The sequence below is a fragment of the Pyxicephalus adspersus genome, chromosome 6 (assembly GCF_032062135.1).
Source record: "Pyxicephalus adspersus chromosome 6, UCB_Pads_2.0, whole genome shotgun sequence".
NCBI classification, from domain to species: domain Eukaryota; kingdom Metazoa; phylum Chordata; class Amphibia; order Anura; family Pyxicephalidae; genus Pyxicephalus; species Pyxicephalus adspersus.
In genome coordinates this window covers 44588308-44612828 of record NC_092863.1, presented here as the reverse complement: position 1 = coordinate 44612828, position 24521 = coordinate 44588308, and the positions used below count along the sequence as shown (strand labels likewise).

The 24521-nt window shown below is 38.5% G+C and overlaps 1 protein-coding gene across 1 annotated transcript; it reads left to right on the top strand.

Moving 5' to 3' along the window:
• Positions 1-533: 533 nt before the first annotated feature.
• SPPL3 (signal peptide peptidase like 3) lies at positions 534-24214 on the top strand. The gene is made up of 11 exons (XM_072415513.1): positions 534-808; positions 16738-16815; positions 18263-18351; positions 19146-19265; positions 19358-19436; positions 20613-20725; positions 20951-21057; positions 22008-22171; positions 22304-22503; positions 22679-22788; positions 23061-24214. Exons 1-11 carry the CDS (start codon positions 786-788, stop codon positions 23130-23132), a joined length of 1155 nt encoding a protein of 384 aa, XP_072271614.1. The 5' UTR covers positions 534-785; the 3' UTR covers positions 23133-24214.
• The last annotated feature ends 307 nt before the right edge of the window (positions 24215-24521 follow it).

The following is a 24521-nucleotide window of genomic DNA, read 5'->3' as shown; positions in this document are numbered from 1 at the left end:
TAAATCATGTTTAATATTAAATATTAATAACAATAATACCCCCATCCTCCTGGGATACTTGAGTCACATATACTAGGAGGCTTCTGGCTTTGTGGAATGTAAAAATAAAACAAGTGCCCGATCCCGCACATATGCATTTTTTTTTCAGGAAGATCTTGTTCCTGCGGTTGGGTGACGTCAGGATCAACCTAAAATAAAGATGGCGGCGTTGGATGGAGCGAAAAGCCTTAGTGCATGGGACTCGGTTGGTTGACGGATTTGCAAAGTTCCCCTTTCACAAAGAATTCTGTTGTCACCGGAGGCTGAATAATAATGACTATTGTCAGGATAAATAAACACTAAACATAGGTTAGAGGATTGTATCTGCCCGGTAAACATGGAGAAGGTTGCACAAGGTATCAGCCTCCTGTGTTTATTATGTTCTCTCTGTGTGTGCGCACTTCTACTAGTGACATCATATGGGCGGGAGGGCCTAATTATACTGGTCACGTGACGCGCTCTCCTCTCACTGCGCCTGCGCGCTTTTCTCTAGAGCCGTCGGGAACGCGCTTGGTGTTCGCCAGTCACGAGCGCGCAGCCGTGGCCTATCCGCCAGTGCAAGTTCGGTAGCTGCAGCTCTAGTCTCCTGTCTCTGCCATGGGCTTACCTCCCCGGGATCCCAGACCTTCTGCATCGTGAGACCCGGTCGCCATGTTGTGTGAGAAGCCGCAGAGCCGCCACTGACAGACACTGGGCCCGAGCCCTGACCCCCCGGAGGAGCAGCAGTAGCAGTCGCCGCCGTCGCCATGGCTGAGCAGACCTATTCCTGGTGAGGGAGGCCGGTGTTAGGGGAGGTTTGTGTGCGGTGTTGTGTTTTGTAGGCCCCCGCAGGCTGTGCGGTGAGGATGGGGCCGCCGTGCTTTGTGTGGGCCCCGGGCTGGGGGGGGGGTGGCGGAGGGGAGGTGTATACAGAAGGTCGTGGTAGATCGGTGGGCAGCCCCGGTGGTGTTAGCTGACCCCGGGGGATGTGGTCCGCTGAGCCCCGGGGAGAGATGCAGGGCTGTGTGTGGAGAATGAAGGTGGCTGTGTAATTGTGGTATTGATCGTACCCGCTGATCGGGCTGGATGTGGTGACGATCGCAGAGCATATCGGCCGGATAGGTTTGTAAACAAAGGCCATGAATGAAGCGGCGGAGCTCCAAGTCCCGGGGCCTGCTCCTTCCTGGCTGTTGTATTGGACTCCTCATGTCCCCCTCATCCCACAGCAATCATTGTGTAAGGGTGACAACATGAGGATTGGGAGAGATAAGAAAGTAGCTGCAATCATACCACAATGGCTGCCATGGCTAAGGGTAGGGGGCCGGTTCTCAATGTAAATACAACACTTCTGCTTTGTAAGGGGATGAGATAAGCAAATACACATTTCTCTATTCCTGGATTCTGAGGGCCCAATGTGGGTATTTGGATCCTCGGGGTGTTTACATGAATGTGACGATATATACACTGAGGTGACTACAACTTACGCTGCAGGAAATGCTTTCACTGGTCACTTTTTATTCTCATAGCCTAATTTATATTCCTGGAGTAGTAAAGGAAATCATTACCTTTATAACCCACCTACCTCTTTCATAGTATATAGATGTTTATATTCTAAACCAGGGGGGCCCACGCTTTTTTGGCTTGCGAACTACTTTTAAAATGACCAAGTCAAAATGATCTACCATTAATACAAATTTATTACCTCCTGTGCGCGGTAGAGTTTATTTTGAAGGGCAGGGCTGTGCATTCTACTTGTGCTTTGAGATCTACCGGTAAACCACGGTCCACCTGTTGGGCACACCTGATCTAAATCATTAAACCTTCATATCTGTGTGTGAGAAGAATGAAATATTGGCAGACCGATGCTTGGTAAATATTGTGTGTGATGTACGGCATACACAGCAGCATTGTCTGCCGATATTACCGTAACATGTCTATATCTTGATGAGTGATGCTGGGGATTATCGTGCTTTGCACATTGTCCTGTGCGCTGGTATAAAGGAAACCTTCTAAAATATTAACATGGGTGCCATTGTGGACGCTCGCAGATGCCACAGGATTTGTGAATTGGTGGCCATCGCTATTTTGGATAATTATGTCCATTGTTCCCGCACAGAGCATTGCAGAACACTTGTGGTTCATTCATTATTTTGTTATGAGTTGTCGATATTTAATATAGTAAACTGGTGACTTTGTTCAGCTTTGCTGAACTATTAGTAATATAAATATTAGTGATATAAAAAGGGATTGCTTTGTAAATATTTTGGTCCTCGTTATGATCTAGTGTCATATAGGGCTAATATACTTTAAATCAAGCAAAGCATGCATCAGTCAGATCTATTTTTAGAGGAAAGTCCCCTAAACCAGCAAAAAAAAAAGATTAAAACCTCTGAAACCTTTTCTAGATGACAGCTGCAAGGATTTACATTTTGATGTCCCAGACAACAATAAAACTTTCAAAGCACACCCTGCACCTAGAGTGAGATCTGCTGTATAAGTTTGCCTCCACTTCCTTTTTGCTTGAGTTGCATGCAAAAAAGTGTAGAAAAAAAAGGTGTAAGATAATAAAAGTTCAATAGTTTGCTCGGCTTCTGAACACTAGGGCAAGGTGATGAGATCTGGGAGGTGTAGAGTATTACAAATCTTGTCAGGAAGATGAGATTTAAAGTGGTCACCATTCCATGGGATCTGGGTGATGTTATTCTCTTTATCTTTCATTTCAGTAAGCTGGAGGGGGGCAACATAAACAGTAAATTTTGTGCTATATAAATACCCTTCTTTCATTTTCCTACTCAATTTATAATGCATCAAACATGAGAGCTTTTAAAAAACCCTGCTATGCCAAAATGAACATTTTGTAAATATAAAATATAATTCTGTGCTGTCTATATTGTGTCCTGCATTTCATTTTCTATTATATAGTACAAGATACCATATTGTACACTTGTACCCATACTATATGTACATATAGTTTGCAAATTGGGTCAAAGCTTTGATCACTAAAACTTGGAGGCGAAATTTAAAAAGCTGTCAATGTGACATTCACCAAAGAGTTATTGCAGTTTTTTTATATACTGTACTTTAAAACACCTTTAGTAGGAATATTCACCTGCAGAAACCGTTTGAATGCCAGATATATATATATATATATATATATATATATATAGCAGTAAATGTTTGTATGTTAGATATAGTTTGCCAGCATAGATCGTGTATAGACTATTTTTCCATACATTTTATATTGGAACACCTTGGTGTGTTTGTGGAAAAGAATATTCGGATGCTTATAGAATGTTTGTTTTGTTGATTTTTCTTTCTTTTCTCAAGTAGACTTGTAGTACTGAAGAACGATAGTAGTTGTGTTCATAGCATGTCTTTCTATATCTTGGACATTCCTAGGTTTACTTATTTCTAAAGACTGGGGAAGTAAGTGAAAGTGTACAAAGTAACTTTCAAAAACTTGCAAGTCATATCTTAAAGTGTACCTAAACTCAAAAATTTCACTCTTCATAAAAGGGTAGACAACCCTTTTACGTATAGTAAAAATTAGTTTGTTTTTTTTTTTTTTTTTGAGCGCAACACCCTTTAAAAAAAACGGGTGCAGCGCCGCCTCCCGGTCGCACATCCTGGGAGTCTTTCTCTCTCTTTTTTTTTTTCCCTTTTGTGAAAAGGACCCCTTCTGCGCATGCCTGAGATGTCAGGGCATGCGCCGAAGGAGCCCTTTTGACAAAAAGAAAACAAAATTGCAGATCTCACGCATGGACAGGGGGATCAGCAAGTTTTTTTCTCCATCTATGTCACCTAATCTCATGCCCGGGACGGGTGATGTAGGAAGAAGAAGCCCAATGAAAGGAGAAGATGTTGGCGCCCGGAACGCCGGCCTGAAGACCGATGCCGGGATGATGCGGGACCTAATAGAAGAGACCTCCGGATGGATGGGACTGCCCTGCCAGATTGAAGGTAAGTGTATTTTTGTTGTTTTGGGGATTTTTGAGATTAGTTCCTCCTTTAAATTGCCTCTGTAAGGTTACTATTTTTTATTTTTTGAAATGCTGGAAATATTTTATCCCTTTTTCTTGTGATCCTAGAGTGACAACACAGCTTTAGTGTAGAAGCAACTTTGTCATGTGAGGGCAGGCTCAGGTCTGCACATTATAACAGCAGCTGCTGAAGGAAACACAGGGCATGTAGTCTTGTTTAAGCAGGACACCTGTTCTCTTTCACAAAGAATAAGTGAAGTATCGGAGTCGGTGATGTACTGGAAAGAACGGTGCATGTGCGCCATATACTTGTGGTGTTTGGCAGCCAATCCAAAATGAATGGGCGGTCGTATGGCAACGCAGGTTGACATACATTAGGTAAAGCGATTCAACAGTGTGATGCCAGCCTCAATGAATTGTACTACAGAGATCACATACCTGACTTATACCATATTAAATTATTTTGTTAGGATCTAGTATATAAAGTTTAAGAAGTAGACCAAAAAAAAAAAAAAAGTGTCTGGTGCTGTAGGACAGATATAGTTGGAACCCCTGTAACATTTTTGTTTGTGTCTTATATTCCTGTTATCTTCTCAAGCAACCTTCAACACTGGGCTGCTGTATTAGAAATGGGTTCCACTACTCTTCTACCACAGCTGAGTTGTGGTCTTGGCTGGGTTCTAGCTCTAGGCACGCCAGGCTGTACAGCTGATGCTCCACACTTTTGTTTCTTAGACCTGTAATTTTTTTCATTTATTTTTTTTTTTTTGTACTAAACATGTTTAATTGTCAAATAATATTCACCTGAGATTAGTCAGCCAAACTGTAATGTTTAGTCAAATATAATGTCTTTTCCCTGCTCCTAATAATAAGTCGGTTTGCTGTGACATCTTATTTGCTTGTTTCTCAGTTTCCTGTCCTAGAGAATGACCGCTTTTATTATTTATGGTCGATTCTCTTTACTATTTGCTAGGTTGTGTTTGAAAAACTCTTCTGTACATAGATCAAGACAAATCCCTGCAAACTTTAAGGCTACCATTGCTATGTCAGGCATTATTAATAGTGTATGTTAGTCTCTTTGAACACAAAGCTTTGTTTATCACTCGAAAGCAGCAGCTTTTCTAATGTAGTTCCAACCCATGTGTGTCACAGGGTGTGAGATTTATTACATGAATAATAAGACTGTTGTGTTTGATGTAAACATCAAGCTAAGCTGTAGGTGGGCCCTCTTATTACCATCAGTACAGGTAAATTCTGAGTAGCTGTTAGTCATATCTTCAAAAAATAATTACCAAGAAAGGTGGGTTTGGGTGTAAGGGTGAGGCAAACACCAACTGCGGATTAGAAACTATTATGTATAATGGTTATTTGCAAGGCCAGTGGTTGCAACAGATAGGGGGCTTTCAAATGTAACCCCTTAGGTCTCTAAAGTCTGTGTATGATTATTGTATTTATTTCTACACTAGATTGACAAAGACTAAAGATTCAATACACAAAATGGTGTAAGTCTCCATAATAATTGGAGGCTAAAAACTTGCCTTAAGAAACAATAGGCATGACTACTCAATATACATTCAATATTTTGTCTCATACAGCCCTAATAAATTAGTGTGCTCCTAGCATTGCAACTCTGCATTGTGTATCATAAGCATTAGGCATTTTGTTTTACTTCTCTCTGCACTTCTGATTTCCAGTCAGTCTTTTGGCTTCTTCCTCTCTGTATGCTGTAGTGGTGGGTGCATGTTATTGTTCAGGGAAGGCTTTTTGATAATTGTAGTAAATTATGCCATTTGAAATTAAAGTTTTGTGACAACCCAGAATAGATAGAGGGGGCAGGGACAGAGCGTTGTTAACCCATAACAGAATGTGTCTGACTATATTGACCTTCCTGGCAGTATTACCAAGTATTCTTTTATTGAAGCTTTGGTTAAATAAATAAAAATCACATTTATTTACAATAATGAATAAAAATGGACAGTTTAGTTCTCCAACAAAAAGATTATACCTTTTTAAATTAGCAAATTTGGTTTGAAATTTTACAAAATTCTTTTTAGCATTTACTAAACTTTTTTAGTAAAAGTAAAGCGGAACTATTTAAAATAATTACACTTACCTTTTATAGATGGAGAGCTGTCAATCACTCCACTATCTTTGTCCAATTGGTGCTGTGCCGTCCCAGTGCTGCCATCTTTTTCTGGGTTTCTTCTTCCTACGTCACCCGATCTTGCGCTGCCCATGCATGATACGTGACGTATCTCAGGAGACCATGGGCTTCCCATTTAGTATTTACCACCACGGCAGAAGGGGTGGGGGGTTCCCTTTCAATTAAAAAAAGTTTTACCACTCTTTTACATAATATAAAAAAATGTATTGATAGTAAAAAAAATAAAATATTATGTCCAACATTTTATAAAGGAGGCACATTGGCATAAATTGTTACCCATAAATATTGACTTTAAAAATATTTTCTCCCTGTGACATGCACTTTAGTACATATTATGTTTTATGTGATTGGCATTACACATGGGGGAGGGTTAGAATAAAGTATAACGTGTGCCCTTCCAGTTTCCATGGCTTCCATCTTTAACTGAACCGAGCATGCTCTAGTGCACCCATTGGTCATTTCTCCATATCCAGCCGACACACCTCAGTAACCAGTATCCAGTCAGGAGTGACGTGGCCCATCCACTATACAAAGCTGTCATTTCTGTATTGTATGAAAAACAATAGAGTGCTGGAGGCTTTATGAACCTATTCAGCTATACACACCAAGTTTGCTGTTTGGTTGTTTTCTCCCTAGCAGCTCTCAGAACAACTCCCCCTCTTCTGCCTGGTACTGGAAGTTTCCTGCACACCTTTACACAGTCATTGCTCATTTAGTGCCTTTCAGTCTGCTTGCCTCCTCAGTACTGCAGTCCCCAACACGCTCTCTCGGTAATGATGTCCCATTCTCATCCTATGTTCTTTTATTGTAGTCTTTTCACATTCAGTCACAGAATAAGTGGAATCAGTATGTTCTGTTGAAGGTATGAGCACAAGATAATACAGACACACAGGATGGAAATGTGACATTAACAAGACTGCATACTCTGATAATGTATCTCCAAACCAGTGATGTCTCCTTAAAAAATAATCTGTCAACCGAAAGAAAAGGTAACAAAATGATCCCCTATTCTGCCAAACTTCCCACTCATTTACTCTTTGTTTATATATTATATACACTGTCATAGCCTTTACTCCCCACTACTTCTTTCAAACTTTGGGTTGACTTCACATACATAGGGGGAATTGAACTGTACTGCATTATACTTGCTGCATTCCTTCCATGAACATACTTCCACTCAATCAATGCTCCAGCAAAATATTGTTCTCTCCTTTTTAAATCTTTACAATTTCATTATCTTATTTTAGATGATTGGGGTTTTGTGCTTTTCTATGCAGTATAAATAAATGGTGAGTGTTGGGAGGGGCTGGCAGAATCCTGAAAATGTCACTTATGACATTGACTATGACTTTACATCAATCGAGTGTTGAGCATCACAAGGTTTTATGATGTTAAAATCAAATTTAAAAGCAAGATTGTAACCTGTGCTGTAAGCTTTGGACTCCTTGATGCTAGTTTCTGTTATGTAACATCCAATATCTGTGTTTGCCTATTTATTATTTGTTAGTTCCAGGCTTTGTTCTTCCCTTGAAACCCTGCCTTTAAGTCTAACATCATAGTATTGTATTTAAATTGTGTTGAATGACACATCTTGCCTACCATTTAAAAAGACTTTGTCAGCGGTCTGAAAAGCCAAATAAAAACTCCTCCTATTAGGAAGCAATACTTCTTCCGCGGCCCATGCTGCTGTACTCTGCTCCAATCACAAGGCCAACAAGAAAGTCTGTAGAAATGGCCACTTGCATGAAGGCCAGTGATCAGTAGTACTGTACAGTTCTGTAGGTTGAACTCGAGAATTAAGACCAGCACTGCAAAAAATGTTTGGTTCTGTGTAATCTTCAGCCAGTAATCCTAGTTTGAAATGGGGTTTGTTGGCAGGAGAGGTGTTTACTTCATATAGGCAGTTTTTATCTGGACCTTCAGATTGCGGACAGTGTCACTTCAAGTTAAAATGTTTCCAAAAATTGCAAATTGCTAGGGAGAGATCAGAGAGAGACAGAAAGTCTGTCTACTGCTTTTCCTTCACTGTACAGTCACAGGGTGAGGGGCAGACCTGTAAGTAATTTAACCTACATGTTATCTACCTGATAAGGCATGGAGTATACAATTAAAGAATTGGATGGACAGAAATGCAAATGTTTTGGCAGGAATGGGTATTTAATATCAGTGTCTAGCAATGATCATATCCTTTGTGTGTGTTTAATTTATTGGGGAAGGAGGGTTGTCAGTATTGAGTTTTAATTGCAACTTTTGGTCTCCTTCCCGTCAATCTTCTTTACCCTTCTTTCAAAGTCTGCAATAAGTGAAACTTAATCCTGATTTCTGACTGATGGTGCCTGGTCCTGAAGGCAGCAAAAGTTGTCATGTCACTTGGCATCAAGAAGGAGCATTGCATGCAATGTAATCATTGGGCATATAAATGGCCACTTTGTAGAAGCAGAGAAAGCTTTACATCAAAAGTTTCTATGAGTTACTTTTGCTTGGAGCATTGTGTTTGCTTCTGCCTTTATTCCACTTATCTATAAAATTGGTCAAAAGATGGAATGTCACCGATGCCCTAGTAACTCCGGTTTTATTGTTATTATTATTTATCTATGTATTTATTTTGCACAGTTTCCTTTTACCAGGGCTAAAAGGGTACACTTTGTACAGAAACTATTCAAGACAAAAACAAAACACATGATGAAATTGTACACCATTATTTAAAACACCTCCCAAAAATGTTGCGTAAGTAGATGGTAATAAAATTATTTAAAATATTTGAAGTTTAAATAGGGGTTGCAAATGACCAATACAGGCAGTGACACAGGAGGAGGAGAGGACCCTGCCCTGAAGAGCTTACTATCGAGGAGTTGGGGGAATTAACACATGATAGGGGAGGAGACATGTAGTGACGGTTTCAAAATACAGAAGAAGATGGGTAGTTTGAAAAAAAAATGGGTTTTGAGTCATCTTTTAAATGAGCAGAAAGTAGGAGCAAGCTGAATATGAACAGGATGAGGAAGACCATTTCGGAGAGTTGCGGCAGCTCTAGTAAAGACTTGGAGCCCTGTGTGTGATGAGGTTATGAGTGAGGAAGTCAATAGTAGGACATCTTCTCTAACAGGTAAATTCTTGCAGCGACTGGGGTCACCAAAAGGATAAGAAAATGTGCAGGCAGGGTTGTTTTAATTTATTCACAAATGTGCTATTCATAATCTATGGTGTGTTGGGATGCCTGTATTTGTGACCCAGTGTGTGCATGTGTATGTTTTTGTCCTAAATAAGTAGGATATTAAAAATAAAACATGCACATCACAGATCTGTAAAATATGGTCTGGTAAGGTATGGGATTTGATTTTAATAAAATGGGCAAGATCCCAGGAGGCTCCACAAGGATGTACTTGACAAGTACTTCTAAAGCATTGCCTACTTCGTTGTACCATTTTTTTTGCCAGGTTAGGTTAACAACTCCTATATTAACATATTAGTCGGGCAGTGCACTGTTTTCAATTATTTTGTGGACTTTTCATGCTCTGAGTATATAAGGAACAGATGTAACATCCCTGTGTTCAGGGATGCTACACAATTCATACTACTATATGCGGAATTGATAATACTATAAAAAAACCATTTAGTATGGGTGGAGAAACAAAGTAGGAAGCGTCAGCTGCACAGTTTAGACAGAATTGGTCAGCACTCGCAGCTCCATTACAACTATGGGGGGCAGTTAGGCCACTGGTTACCTGTGCAGAATGTTGGTGTTGCACTGACAAGTCTCTGATTCCAAGAAGAGTTCTTGCTAAACATTTTACCCTATAAACGATCAGTTAAATACTAAGGGGCATGTTTATAAAGCAGTAAATGTGACATTGCTTAAATATTCACTACAGGTAAATTTTTCAGTTCAGTTTTAACACACATTCACTTGGGAGGAAAATCATATGCTGCAAATGTTAAATAACAAACAGTTTTTTTTTTTTAGAAATAACCCCCCTGGGTTGTTATTATTAAGAATAAATAAATGTCCAAATGTTACAGTATTCTCATTTCATATTTTAAATTTGGACCTTTAAAATGATGTTGCATCTGTTCCTATAGACAGGCTATCCTTGTAAGTGGTAATTTGTCTGCTTTCCCAAAAACCTTCATCTAAAACGGGATGGCAAACTCCAGCCTTTAGGCCAGATACGGCCTAGCCGGTAGTTTGTTCCGGCCTAATACCCCCTGGCCGATTCAGCCTACAGCCGGATCTGCCAGGGGGTGTTGGGAACTGCCGGAGCTCTGGTGCCACCTCCTTTGTGTAGCTCCCCTATTTACCGCTGCAGGCCTAATACTTTCGCCGCCCTGGTAATTAGGGAACGCTCTCTGAAGGTAAATCCCTAAAAGGATTTCACTTAAGGTGGTGTTCCCTGGTGGGAGGTGGAGCCATTAGGACGGGACTCCAAGTCTGGCCTGGTGTGCTTCCGCGCACCCCTGCAAAGGCCTAGAAGCCATAAAAGTTTTTGCCGACCCCTGTTCTAAAAAAAACCTGATGTAGAAATGGGCACTGTATCTGCCTTACAATTGAACATATAGTTGCTAGCTGTTTTCTTCCTGTTTATTGCCATTTCGAGCGTGCACAAAATAAAGGGCCATAAAGAATGATTTGGTGCATGTACTTTCGTAAACCAGGAACTGCAAGTCCCATATTTCTATATATAGAGATTACATTTAAAGCCCAGCACACAGAAGGCAATTGAGATATTGCTGTAGCTTGACATTTGCTCCTATTCTGAATGATCCTTGTCCTCTCCCAGGGACAGATGTTGTCATGCACATTGCAGTGTTGACTCATTCACTTTAACTCGTTTTACTTTATGAAATGTAACTAGCCTTTAGATTGATAACTATTACTGTACATAAAATAAAATGGGAGATTTTTGCTTCTACTTATATTTTTCCTGTGTCATTCACCTTAAAGTTCCACCTTAAAAAGTTGTCATCATGCAGGTCCTTATTGCAGAAAGGGAAAGGCAATGTTCCTTCTGCAATAAATATTCATGCTTGATCGCTGCCCAGCTGTCAAAATTCACCAAGCTGCTCATTATCCAGAGCTAACTTGTAGATGCCAGTCATGTAAAGCCTATGGTTGTAAAGATAATTGTTAACAAATGTCAGATACAGATCACTCTATGCTGCAGCCTGTCTACTTCTGATGTGCTATAAAATTGTAATGTTATAATCATTGGGAAGTATAGACGAAGGTTGTCAAATCTTTTTCTTCTGAGGCCAGATTGCATATTTTCCTACATACCAAGGTTCAACATACCCAAAATAAACAGTTTAAACCAAACCATGATCTAGAATACTGTGCTACTTCTCCTGACTATTTTAAATAATGCTGATTCCAAAAATAGTGCTAAACCGAACATATGTAACAAAAAAGAAAAAGTATACAGTGCTACCCCACCCACAATTACTGGATTATATATAGACTTTTTCAATGCATCATATAAAATTAGGTAAAATAAATACTATTCATTATATAAAAACCCCCGGTGTATCAGTTGTCAATGTGTTACAATGTAATGTGAAACAATCGTTTCCCAGTGCTTCAGGATGCACAATGTCTGTCTTCTTGAAATTTAAAATTCAAGTCTAAACAAAGTTTGTTTTGAAATAATGATTGATATCCTTAAAAAGGTGCTAATTCCCTGTGCTGTGTTAATACAAGGAACTGATAAAAATCATAGGTCTATCAGCTATCCGTCTCCAAAAATGTGTCCACATCGCCATCATTCAAATGTCCACTTTGCTTCCCTGATACTTTCACTACCTTACAATAAAAACATCTAATAGTATAATACCATTCAAACTATAATATATAATAAATATAAATAATAAATATAATAAATATAAATATATATAATAATAAATATAATAAATATAATATATAATAAAGTAGAACCTTGCTTTTGGTCTGCTGTTCCCCCCCACTCCTCCTAAAGTATAATATCTGTGGGCCACCATTATATACAGCTGGCCATGGTATGTTTAAAGTAAAAGGTTGTGAAATTTTGTCTTGTCGATGTAATTTTTCTTTTACCAGCCCACACTGTAGTTGTCTGTGGAGTGTTTTTTCACCTCCTCTTTACATGGGGTAATCCTAATTAGTTTCATGATGTCAGTATTGGTGTTTAGAGAGCTGATTACTGACATAAATGTGTGTGCCTGTATATGCAGCTACTATAATAATGTTTTGTATGTTATGTAGATATGTTTATATGTGCATTGTTTTGTAGGAATTATGGATTCATACAACATTGGCAGATACTACTGGTGTGATAGTGCTTACCCCTGGTGTTAAAGGGATTCAGTTTCAACAGCTACTGACGTTTCGTCTTGAGCAAGCTTTGTCTGATTGGCCTTTTGCTGGTCCTATTGCATTGGCACACACGTACCCCTAGGCCATTGTGAATGTGTGTTGATGTGCATTGTGTGCCTGTGGGTGACAAGCTCGAGCTGGACTGTAGAAGGTGACTGCAGTGGGAGCATTGACTGTTGTGGGAAACAGAAGAGAATGTGTTCATTGTCCTAGCTGACAGAGCCCCCTGTGTTTTGGCCTGGCATTTCTGAAGCTGCTCAGTGGTGGAAACCCCTGCCTGCAAAATCTACACAAATAACTCTTGAGTTGGCAAACTAGTTATTAAAATCAATTTGGCCTCAGAGCTGAGAGTTCAGAGACAGGATTGGGTGGTGCTTTTGTCTGTGAAGGTTCAGTCTGAGTATGTGGGTGGAAGCTGAAGTAGTTGTGGCACAAAATGATTGCAGACTTATTCACTTGATTTCTTCTAAATGTTTTCATATATACGCATTTGTAACAGAAGTGTTTTTAGTCCTGTGGGTGAATAGTTACGTATATGTCCGTGCTTCATGGTTTCAAAATACAACTTGATCTAAAACAAAGGTTTCATCCTAATCATAGTAGCGTGAGGCATGTTTGTGCGTGCCATGTCAACTTTAGTGTTCCTGAAATAGTACTGAGATGTCCATTTCCCATGTAAATTACAAAATGAAAGGAGCCTTGTACTTTCCATACCACAAAAACAGCTTTTTGGGTTTTTCCCATACTCTATTCTTTAATTCCTATGCAATTAAAACATAAGATAGATGTAGGAGTAAACACTAACTCGATGACCTTTTGTTTGTAAAACACTCAGTATCAGATTTATATTTTGCTTAAATAATTCATTTTTAGATGATTTCCCTCCCCATTGCCCACATTTATTTTTATTTCTTAATGCTGCTGATTTCTTGCACCTCTGTGTAGTCACCCAATATGTACATTTCTGCAGTGATGGCTGCTTGACATTTCTCGGTGAGAGATTCTGGATTGTGACAGTAGTGAGCCTTGATTTAGTTTGTTGTGTTGGAATCACCACTTGTATCCTCCATTAGACAGGGTGATGAGACAAGGACAGAATTCTGTTACTGTATAACAGGGAATGATTTCATAGGAGTCTTTAAAGAAGGATCTCCAGGAGCTAGAATTAAAAATATAAAAAACTGCCATTGAAATAACATACTATATAATATATAGTATATACTATATAATTACTATATTATATAGTAAAAGATTTACTTTTGTTTTACTATATGAGCATTCCTACCCTCAGGTATGATGTGAGACTTTTATGTGCAAATCACAGGCCAACCTGCTTACATATATATATATATATATATATATATATATATATATATATATATATATATATATATAAACCACGTCATTAAAAGAACATTGTCTTTTCAAAGGTTTGTCTTCTGGCTAGGATTTCGAAGCAATCCTGTCACAACAAAAGTATGTGGTTTGCAAATGATTATTTTTGGGGAAATCTAAAGTAATCTAAATGTGTGTTCACTGGATGTCGTGTTTCCTTAGTGGGAGTTAGTGGGTCTCCTTTTGTGTTCATGTCACTGCCGCGTTACATGGAGATTTTCCATTAGCGGGGTCCTCCCAGTTCCTAAAACTCCTCATCTTCCAGTCGTGTTACACTATTAGCTGATGTGGGTGGCCTGTGTACACTTTAATCAAAGCAGAACATTCTAGTTCACAAACAGATCTCCTGGCTGTCTTTTTTTTCAGATGACTCCCTATTCTTTTCCTCGATGGAGGCTAGCACTTAGGACACCTAGGTTCTATAAATTGCCATTGGTTCAGTGGTTTGCATCAATGACACCTCAGCAAAGGATAAATATATATATATTTTCATTTCCTTTACAACCAGCAGGTGAGCCTTCAAGCTCCTTTTTATATTTTATATTTTAGTTTATTCCACATTTCTACACTTTATTTTTGAAGGCACTAAAGATAAGTGCCTTGAAGAAGTGGTAATTGTTCCCTTAGCTTAGTGATTAGGGTGAAGCTAGCTTCACTTTAACAGCTCAATCCAACATTCTGAGTTGTCCTCCCAACAATAGGTGATGGGAAAATCCAAACAGACAAATTTATGGGATTAAATTTTGTTCATTTTAGAGAGATTTTAGCTCCTCTTCTGTTGTGTCTTTAGCACAGGAAATAAAAGTAAATCTCTCTATTGTGGTACTCACAGCAAAAAGTATAATAGGGCTTTAGTGTTTCCCAGCTCTATACAATGTTAAGAAAACATTCTGGACATATGTTAAGGAGGTAATTGGGGTATGTGTGAGAGTTCATTTTATCTTGGTATATGTTTGCACTGTACACTCGCACCCACGTCCAGCTCAATGTACATAGTAAAGATTGTAATGGTTATATAAGCATTTTTTATTACAGAAGAGATGAGGCATCTTGAAGTATGTATCTCCTGGATTGAGATCTAGTAACATTGTAGGCTGTTTGAGTTGAATTCGTTGTCACATTCAAGAAAACATTTTAGGATAATTTGAGCTTTATGAAATGATATCCTGCAAAGTAGGCCTTAGAAGATGGGTATGTTACACCCATAATAGGGATATACATGGACAGCAACAATGCTAAGGTATGCGGTTACATTTACATGAGGTGCCAAACGTATGCCAAGAAAATACCCCCAACACAATTACACCACTACAGCTGATAAAAGGCAGTATGGATCCATACTTCTATGTTGTTGTTGCTAAATTTTAACCTCCTCGTCCGAATGCTCCAGCAGAAATCGAGACTCGTCAGATGAGGCAATGTTTTTGTTTTCTTCTCTTGTCCAATTTACAGAAACCCATGCAAATCGTAGCCTGGGAGTGGGACCCTTAGTTGTGTTCTGCATAACCACTCATAACTGATGTATTTGACTTGATGTTTCCTTCCTATCCGCTCAATACAGTCAGGCCATTCTTTACTCATCTCTGACCTCCACAAAGCACTTTTTCACATAGAAGCTGCTGCTTACTGCATATTTATTTTTTATTTTTTTGACCATTCTCTGTAAACCTTTGAGATGCTTGTGTGCTAATCAGATCAGCAATTTTGAAATACTCAGAGCAACCCCCCTGTACCAACAACCATGGCGCAGTCAGTCACTTAACCCTTCTTTCTATCTCATTCAGATGCTTGGTTTCAATGAGCTGAGTTGGCAATGTCTAAATGCAGGGAGATGGTGCCGTGTGATGTTGAGTCTCACTTTATCTCTCTCTTATATACTTATTTTTATACTCCTACATAAATGTGTGTGTGGTGATATTGTTATGAGCTTCTTCAAAATTGAGGCATGCAACTTGGTTATGCTACTTTCGTAAGTCAGATCTGGTTTTACAGGTTTTAGCATTTACTAGGGCTTGTATATACTTGTGTGAAACAAGTGAGAGATTAGCCAGTGTGAATTCCAGCTCTTCCACTCTGCTACACCAATGGATTTTGAGCTACTTTTTTTTCCCAGCAAATAATGGCTAAGTGGTGTACATATGCTTGATGAGAGTAGTCCTGGTCAAAAAATGACATTCAGTAACCTACAACAGAGCTTTTAAGTTTACCAAGCAGAATATCCATTGCTGGGACACTTTTTTAACCCAAACATTTTGCTAGATACATAACAAAAATTTTTTTATTTCCTTTCTTTATTTACGTCACCTTCATTTTAAGGCCTGGGTTCCCTGGCTTCTGGCTAAGCCTCAACACCTTGTTTCTATTTTCAGTTAGCGAGTCCATTTCTCACTCATTGAGTTTAATTGGATGGTAAAACAAACATGAAAAAATGCAATTTTTAGCCTTTCAGTAAATGCTAGTTACCGATTCTTCACCTAAGGAGTGCAGGTTAGATCTCAGACTAAATGTAATGCTTTGCAAACTGTTATTTGTGTTTTACTACCTGTTGAAGTTGGTTAGTTGGGTAGCAGGCCACTATAATTTTCTGAAGGTCCACAATTGGAGCTATATTTATCTTATGACAGGTTACCTTTTCACAAAACCTGTTAGTATTTACTCTTTATATACTCTAATCTATGTGATGGTACATGTTCCTAGGTCTAAATTTGATATATGCCATTTTTACTACCTACCTACCTACATTTTTTTTTTCTTGCATATTGAAACATTTTATTTTGGTTTTGGTTTAATGTGCAGTGTTTGTATACTAAGTTGTCTTTTTGTTTTGTCTAAAGGGCATATTCCCTGGTGGACTCCAGTCAAGTCTCCACATTCTTGATCTCAATCCTTTTAATAGTCTATGGCAGCTTCAGGTAAGTACCAGCTGGTGTTTTTGAACTAGTACAATCCTGGTAGCATGTAATACAATGTGTAAAGACAGGTCCATTTTTGAAATCCTTCTGTATCTGTTGAAAAGTAACACTTCCTAGAACCCTTGGAAATGATTGGGGGCTCGTGTGGCCCAAGTGAAAGCGCACCAGGTGAGCAGAACTCATTTAACATCTGCTACTCCAGGTACCTAAGCAATATAACGGTTATATAAAAAAGACACCAACCTCCATTGGTATAGAGACTCCATTCCTAATGTTAAAAATATAGGCTGCATTTATCCAGCTATCAATTAATGAATGCAAGAGTCATGAGGACTGATATGTTAGTGGTGTTTTATTTTTTTTGACTAAAAGTGTTGGCAGATTTGGGAAGTTGCTCTCTGGCTGCATTTGTGCATTGGCCGTTTAACCTAACTGCATGTTTCTGAAATGTGGGAGAAAACTGGAGTACCCGGAGGAAACCCACACAACATGAGGAGAACCTGCAAACTTCATGCAGTTAGTGTCCTGGCTGAAATTTGAATCTGGGATCTAGGGCTGCAAAGGCTAGAGTGCTAACCACTGAGACACTGTGCTGCCCTCCTTTTGCAGTAATTACTTTGATTCTATTCTCTTTTCGTGTTACTTTGTATGTTTTAAGAGACCAGAACAGAATGATGATATATTATAGCTTGCCAGTCCTCAGATGTGGTGGCTGCATACTTTTCCTTACAGAGAAATATCTGTTGATCTTCACAGAAATCATGACCTTTCCTTCACATTTTAGGACTGCTAAGCTGAAATAGATGACTGTTTTAGAATTTAGATAGATTTTCACTCTTTCTTGTTTTGTTGAGTGTACCTCACAATTCCCATTTACATGAAATTGGTTTCAGTGCAACATGCTTAAACAATTTTCTTCATGTGTGAAAATGTTAGGGTTGTTGCAGATGGCACTAAACACTTTCCCTTTTAAAACATATTTCGTCAAAAGTAGTGAATGTTGAAAGGGTAATGGTATGCATACTTGCAAGTCTTGCACTGGTGTTATCTAAATCAAACTGGAATTTGCTCACATAAAGGAGTATCATTAGGGTTATGGTAGATAGAGATTAGTTAGAAGGTGGGGAATTGGGAGAATCAGTGTTTGTGCTGGTGTCTGAGCACTACTGTGTTTCCATAACACACACACACACACACACACACACACACATATATAATGTGTAAGTAAACACACAGATTGTTACCAGCGACCTGTGCCTTACCAGTTAATTATTTTCTGTTCAGCACCAATAAAAATAAGTTGTTTTATCTGATACTACTATCAGAACCAAGATAAGGCCTTTCTTTTTAGAACATAAATAATATTATTAATGTGATAACATTAGAAGGTAATGCAGGAATGTCTGAAATATTATATTGTAACTTTTTTTTTGTTTTTTTTTTTTAGGTCTCTTAATATGGACTTTGAAAATCAAGACAAGGAGAAGGATGGTAGTAGCTCTCCAGGAACGTTTAGCGGCAACAGCGCCAATAATAGTAAGAAATACCATCTTTTTATGCATTTTCTTTCTAAATAGAATGATATAGTCCCCTGACACCCATTCAGAAGTACATAATTCAGATACATTCTAGTGGCACTTAATCTCCCATCATACTCCTGGCATCTTCTAAAATGTCATGCAAGTGCTTTACCGGTCCATGCCCCATGCAATAAACAAGCAGACACAGCACACAAGGCAATTGCTTTCTCAATGTGCCCAATGCATTGGTGACATTTTACTAGACTCCAGTACTTCAGCAGTACGATGCACTGGGCTGGCTAGAATGGTCCATATCTGAAGACATTATGGGGATATTGGTCATCAAAGCTATAAATTTTAGTATTAGTACAGTAATACTGTAGTATTTTGTAGCCTTGCTTCAACTGCTTAATAAGTTTTGATCCATTGTAAAAACTAGCTACCTTAGTTGTTCCTTACTTAGAATTTTGAGCCAGACTTTGACACATTTACAGCATTTTTATCGTTCTAAACTTCATATTTTTGTTCTCCAGAAAGGGAGTCAGTCAATAATGGCATCTCCATACTTTTCTTTTAACAGTGATTTATTAATAATAATAAAAAAAGATTGTTGCAATACGTGATTGTGATTTTCATATTTTTATTACTCAAAGATGCTGGTTTTTTTCCCTCTGTTTTTTTTTTTTTTTTTTTTAATGTGGCAAAGTGTTTGCGTCCCTAGTATTCTAAAGGAATTGAGTTGCATTGTGACATTGGATAAACCATTGTGCTAGAGAGATGTTTTATTGACATGGAATTATTCCTCCGCAGGTATCCAGACTATTGACTCCACTCAGGCATTGTTCCTTCCTATCGGAGCCTCGGTATCTCTTTTGGTTATGTTTTTCTTCTTTGACTCTGTTCAAGTGGTGTTCACTATTTGCACTGCAGGTGAGTGCCGTCTATTTGCGTTATAGTGGTCATTAAAGTTGGCACTTGTAGCACAGTTACTAATATCTCTTTTTTTTTTTTTTTTCTTTTAGTTCTTGCAACAATAGCATTTGCTTTCCTGTTGCTTCCCATGTGCCAGTATTTAACCAGACCCTGCTCAACTCAGAACAAGTAGGTATATGCTAGTCGGTCACCATAGCAAAATTATGTTTTCTAAATATTTACAGCCTCAATCTTAGTTTCTTATTTTCTCTGTATCTCACAGTGTTGTTTAATGTGGCACAATTTTTAGATTTTCTGTTGCAGCAAAAGCTTGAGTATTATCCAAGAAGCACTATCTTGTCTATGAAAGAAATCTGGTGCTAAGGTGGCACAGTTCATGTCCAAACCAAAGGGATGATGTTCATTGGAAATGTACTTGCTTTAGGCAACTTTTTTCTTTACTTTTTGCTGCAGATATCTTTTGATGTCTTTGGTTATTGTCCTAGTTTCCATATGTCAATATTTGGAAATCAAGCTTTTCTTTTTTTATTCAATTTAAAGTATATGTATAGCCAATCCGATAAGTTATAGAATATAACAAGTAATAAGTATATTAATTGTGTATAAATAAAGCCTAATTGTGATATAGCTAGAAATGTTCAGTACAGATCATTGTAAAGAACATTGATGTTTACTTGTAACTGTAAAAAGAAATGAAGAAAGTGAAGATTGTGTTGTCTCGCTTACTTTAGAGGTCAGTGGTAGTCCATGGTGAATATTGGTGGTCAGTGTTGGTGGCAACATGCCACTTCTTACTGCTTAAGGAACTCTGGGGACCCAGGATGCCCAAGATGGGCAGGCAGGTCTAACTCTTAAGCCCGCTATCAAAAACGCTTTTGTCTTGATACATTTTGTTCGTCAGATGTTATGGTTTAGCCCTGGCACTTGTGTATTTTGGCTAAGCACCTGACATTTACCAACCAATTATTTTTTTTAAATACAAGTTCAACAAAACATTATTGAATGTGTTTCCTTGAAAATGTTTGCCTAGAAGAATGAGGTGTGTGTTTTTTTTGTTTTGTTTTTTTTTAAATAACCTTTTATCTTTAGTGGACACGCCCATCAATCATTACACATAAATCTTACATTCAATGTAGAATGTTACTGGGATGTCATAATAAGTTAGCCTAGGGTTGCACAGGGATATACATCTCTTCCCTGACTTTGCTCAATACAGATTTAACTACCTGCTGACCGTTATCTCAAAAGTAAGACATTCATTTCAATGTGCTGCTAAAATGAGTGGATGTTTAAATAGATCATTTCCCTCCCCCTAATCTTGTAATGTTACTTTTTGTTTTATAGGATATCATTTGGGTGCTGTGGTCGTTTTACAGTTGCAGAACTTCTCTCCTTTTCACTTTCTGTAATGCTAGTTCTTATTTGGGTGCTGACAGGGCACTGGCTGCTCATGGATGGTAAGTAGCTTGGGCTACCATAATAGACTATATTGTTACACTATTCTGTTGAATAATGCAGTTTATGTAGAATATGACATTGTAATAAAGTAGTACGGGCATAATGTATCCACCCGAACTGCATTCATTGTGAAATGTTCTGTGATCACTACTCTACAACAAAACCGCTTGTTTGTATGGTCAATGCATTTGTTCTTAACAGAATAATGTTGTCTGATCTTTCAGCCCTTGCCATGGGACTCTGTGTGGCAATGATTGCCTTTGTGCGCCTGCCTAGCCTGAAGGTGTCCTGTCTGCTTCTTTCAGGGCTGCTCATATATGATGTATTTTGGGTAAGTAGAGGTGGTGTGATTTTTGTACATATATTCAATTCTTTATAACTTAAGTAACAACTCCCTCTTTAACTTAAGTAACAACTCCCTCTTTTTTAGAAAATGATTCTTGCCTTAGGGAGATTGTTTTTTATTATTTCCAGGCTGCTCAAAGTAGTTTGCTAGGGGTACCTGCGATGCTGACAAGTAGCAATGTCAAACAAGCATCTTCTCATCCTGCAACAAGCTGCTGCCAGTGACCATTAGGTGTAGCTGAAGAGTAGACAATAGAATAATTGATCATATTTCCCATTACGCTTCTTTTGTTGATGGGTAGAGAGATGATAGTAATAGATTTGAGGGAAAGTATGGCTTTCAGCAAAGCAAAAAATTGCCTTTTTAAGTAAAATGCAGTAATGCTGAAATAAAAAAAATCAAGGTCAAAATGCACGTAATTTTTATGTCACTGTAACCAAAAAATATTTCTATGGGTGCTAAAATTAAACAAGGGTTTTGATCAGTTTTTTTTTAAATTAGCATAAACTGATATTTATTTAGTTTTTACTATGACTGTAAAAATCCATAATAAACAAAAGCTTGGTATATTTCCCCCATCTCCTCTGCTTGTGTTGGCACCCAATACCTGGAATTCTTACCTAATCCTCGTGCTGCCCTTCTGAACTGGTAAACGGAACATTTTATATAGCCGAGCAGCAGTTTGTTTGGCCTGTGATGTCTTAATTATTCCATGAGCAAAACTGATTGGCAAAGGCTCCATTCGTGTATTGCTGATTTTTTTTTTTTTTTCTTTACATTTTAACAGATGTTGAGTATAACAAATAGATTGTCATGTAAAACAAGATGAAAATAAACTGATTAGGAATTGCAGCATAAAATAAGATTTATAATTATAAAAAGTTTCTTTCCACATTTCTTTCCACCATGCAACTCATTTTCTTTCTCCAATGCAGGTTTTCTTCTCTGCCTATATATTTAATAGCAATGTGATGGTTAAAGTGGCAACCCAACCTGCTGACAATCCTTTGGATGTATTATCCAGAAAGCTTCATCTTGGTCCTAATGTTGGAAGAGATGTACCTCGGTTGTCACTGCCAGGAAAACTAGTATTCCCTAGGTAGGTTTCTTATTGGTTATGTTTATATGTAAATTTTCTGTAATCCAGAAGGTCTATTGACGTCACTTGATCAATGCAATAAGCTTTTTATTGTAGTAAAGTATATCTTTTTAATGTTTGTATTTTTTGTAGTTCCACAGGGAGCCACTTCTCTATGCTTGGGATAGGAGACATTGTGATGCCAGGTCTACTTCTGTGCTTCGTTCTGCGTTATGATAATTACAAAAAACAGGCAACCACTGACGCTTGTGGTGCACCAGGGGCTGCCAATATTTCTGGACGAATGCAGAAGGTCTCATACTTCCATTGCACGCTTATTGGGTACTTTGTGGGTAAGTAGGCTAGTTAAAAACAAGTCAAGATGCAGAGTGAACATGGCAGGTTTTCAAATGTTTTAGTTAAAATTTTAAAAAGGAAGCCTTTTTTTTTTTTTTTTTTTTACCAATGTAACACACCTTGTGTATCCTTTTACTCCTTATTTCTAACATGACTCTCCTTTCTTAATAGGACTTTTAACGGCAACAGTGGCTTCACGCATTCACAGAGCAGCCCAGCCTGCTTTGCTGTATTTGGTTCCATTTACTTTATTACCGCTTCTCACTATGGCCTATTTAAAGGTAGGCACCACTTTTCTGGTGTGTGGTTGTTGCGTTTTCTATGTCCCAGTCCATTTTATTACATTTGTCGTGTATATCTAGTGTGTTTATTTTTCTGTTTAGCAATCGTTTTGTATGTGATGTCTGGCTTTTTCTGTAGGTGTGCACTTGTTTTGCTCTTTTGGAAGGTGGTGTTTTTCCCCCTTTATACGTCTTCCTAAAGCTGTCTTGAAAGATGAGTTCGAGACCTGTATAGAGTTCTGTTTCTGATCTCTTACCCCTGTGTTTTGTAGGGTGACTTGCGGCGAATGTGGTCAGAACCTTTCCATGCCAAGGCCAGCAGCTCACGCTTCCTTGAGGTATGATGGGAGCAGAGGACAACAGGACAAACTTGGCAGGATTTCTTCACTTTGGCTTTCTGTACCCTGGATGAACTTTAACAGACACAGCTACAACTGAAAGACCTCAAATGAATGAAATTTGTGTAAAAATAACAAGAGAAATTTAACTTTTTATGGCAAGTCGTCCATGTGATCTCCTAATTCCTCAAACGAGCCCTCAGCAATTGGACTCCTTTCCTATAGGAAGAGCGGACTAGAATCAGAGTGGCAGTGGGATCATAAGGAAACCTGGAATCGTTCAGACTGGCCTGCTTACAGCTCAAAGTAGCATGTGATGGTAAAGGCCTGTGAGCTACAGACTATTGCAGCTTGTTGAAACCTGTGGGACCAGACCCCATGGGGAGCAGTGCAGCCCTCTTACCAGCTCTCCTTCCTGTTCTTGTTTTTTAGTTTAATATCTTCTGTGGTGTGAAGTGACTTTTTAGCTCTAAGCCAGTGTGTGAGTTACTCGCTATATATCCATAGTCTATCGTATTTAATTCCATTTCTCCCGTTTCATGTTGCAGAGGGCAAGACTAGGATGGGAATATGAAAATTATATATATAATTATATTATATATATCATTTTTCTATGGAAAGCTTAAATATTCACAGAACAAGGCTAGATCAGGTCTGGCCTGCTGTGTTCTGTTGCATGTCCTGCACTTTCATCTTTGGCTTTATATGACTAAACCATCCCAGCAAAGTGAAGCCTCAGTTCAAATCCACTGTATCGTGTGCTCGTTCTGATGTATTCATGGCCTGTTAAGTGACTGTATTTGGTTCTGATCAATGTAGTGACCTAGGACAGTTGAAACGTTTCGAAACCCCATGTCTTTATTTGTGCGCAGCCTTTTTAACGGTTTCCTCGGACTCTTGCATGTAAAACTTGCTGCGCTCATCGCTCCCTCCATCAGAATAATGTTACCTTCCTGTAAATACATATTTTCTTTTTTCTATTTTTTTGTATTATAGTATTTTCATTTTGTCCTGTATTTCTGAACATCACTTGTGTCTCGGTCAACTGTGGGGGAGGGAAAGAAAAAAAAAAAAAACTCTTCAACTAAGATGCTGAATGTTTGCCTGTTCTACTTTAGTTACTGCTCTCACAACAATCGTGCACTGGTGTTATTTCAGCATCACTCTGCTGCTAAGGTGTCATTGTGTTTGTTACAAACTGAATGTGTTGGTTGTTCATATTCTGGTTCCTGCTGTTTGGCCAGCTCCCTCTAGTGGGGACTTGAAGTATTGGAAAATCTTACAAATTTTAGGTTGTTGAAGGAAAGCTCTGATGATGAGAATTTCCTGTTACTGTAAAGTGATGATACAAGTGGCTCCCCTTAGCAAGCCCAGTGCACTTACTGCACTCACGGG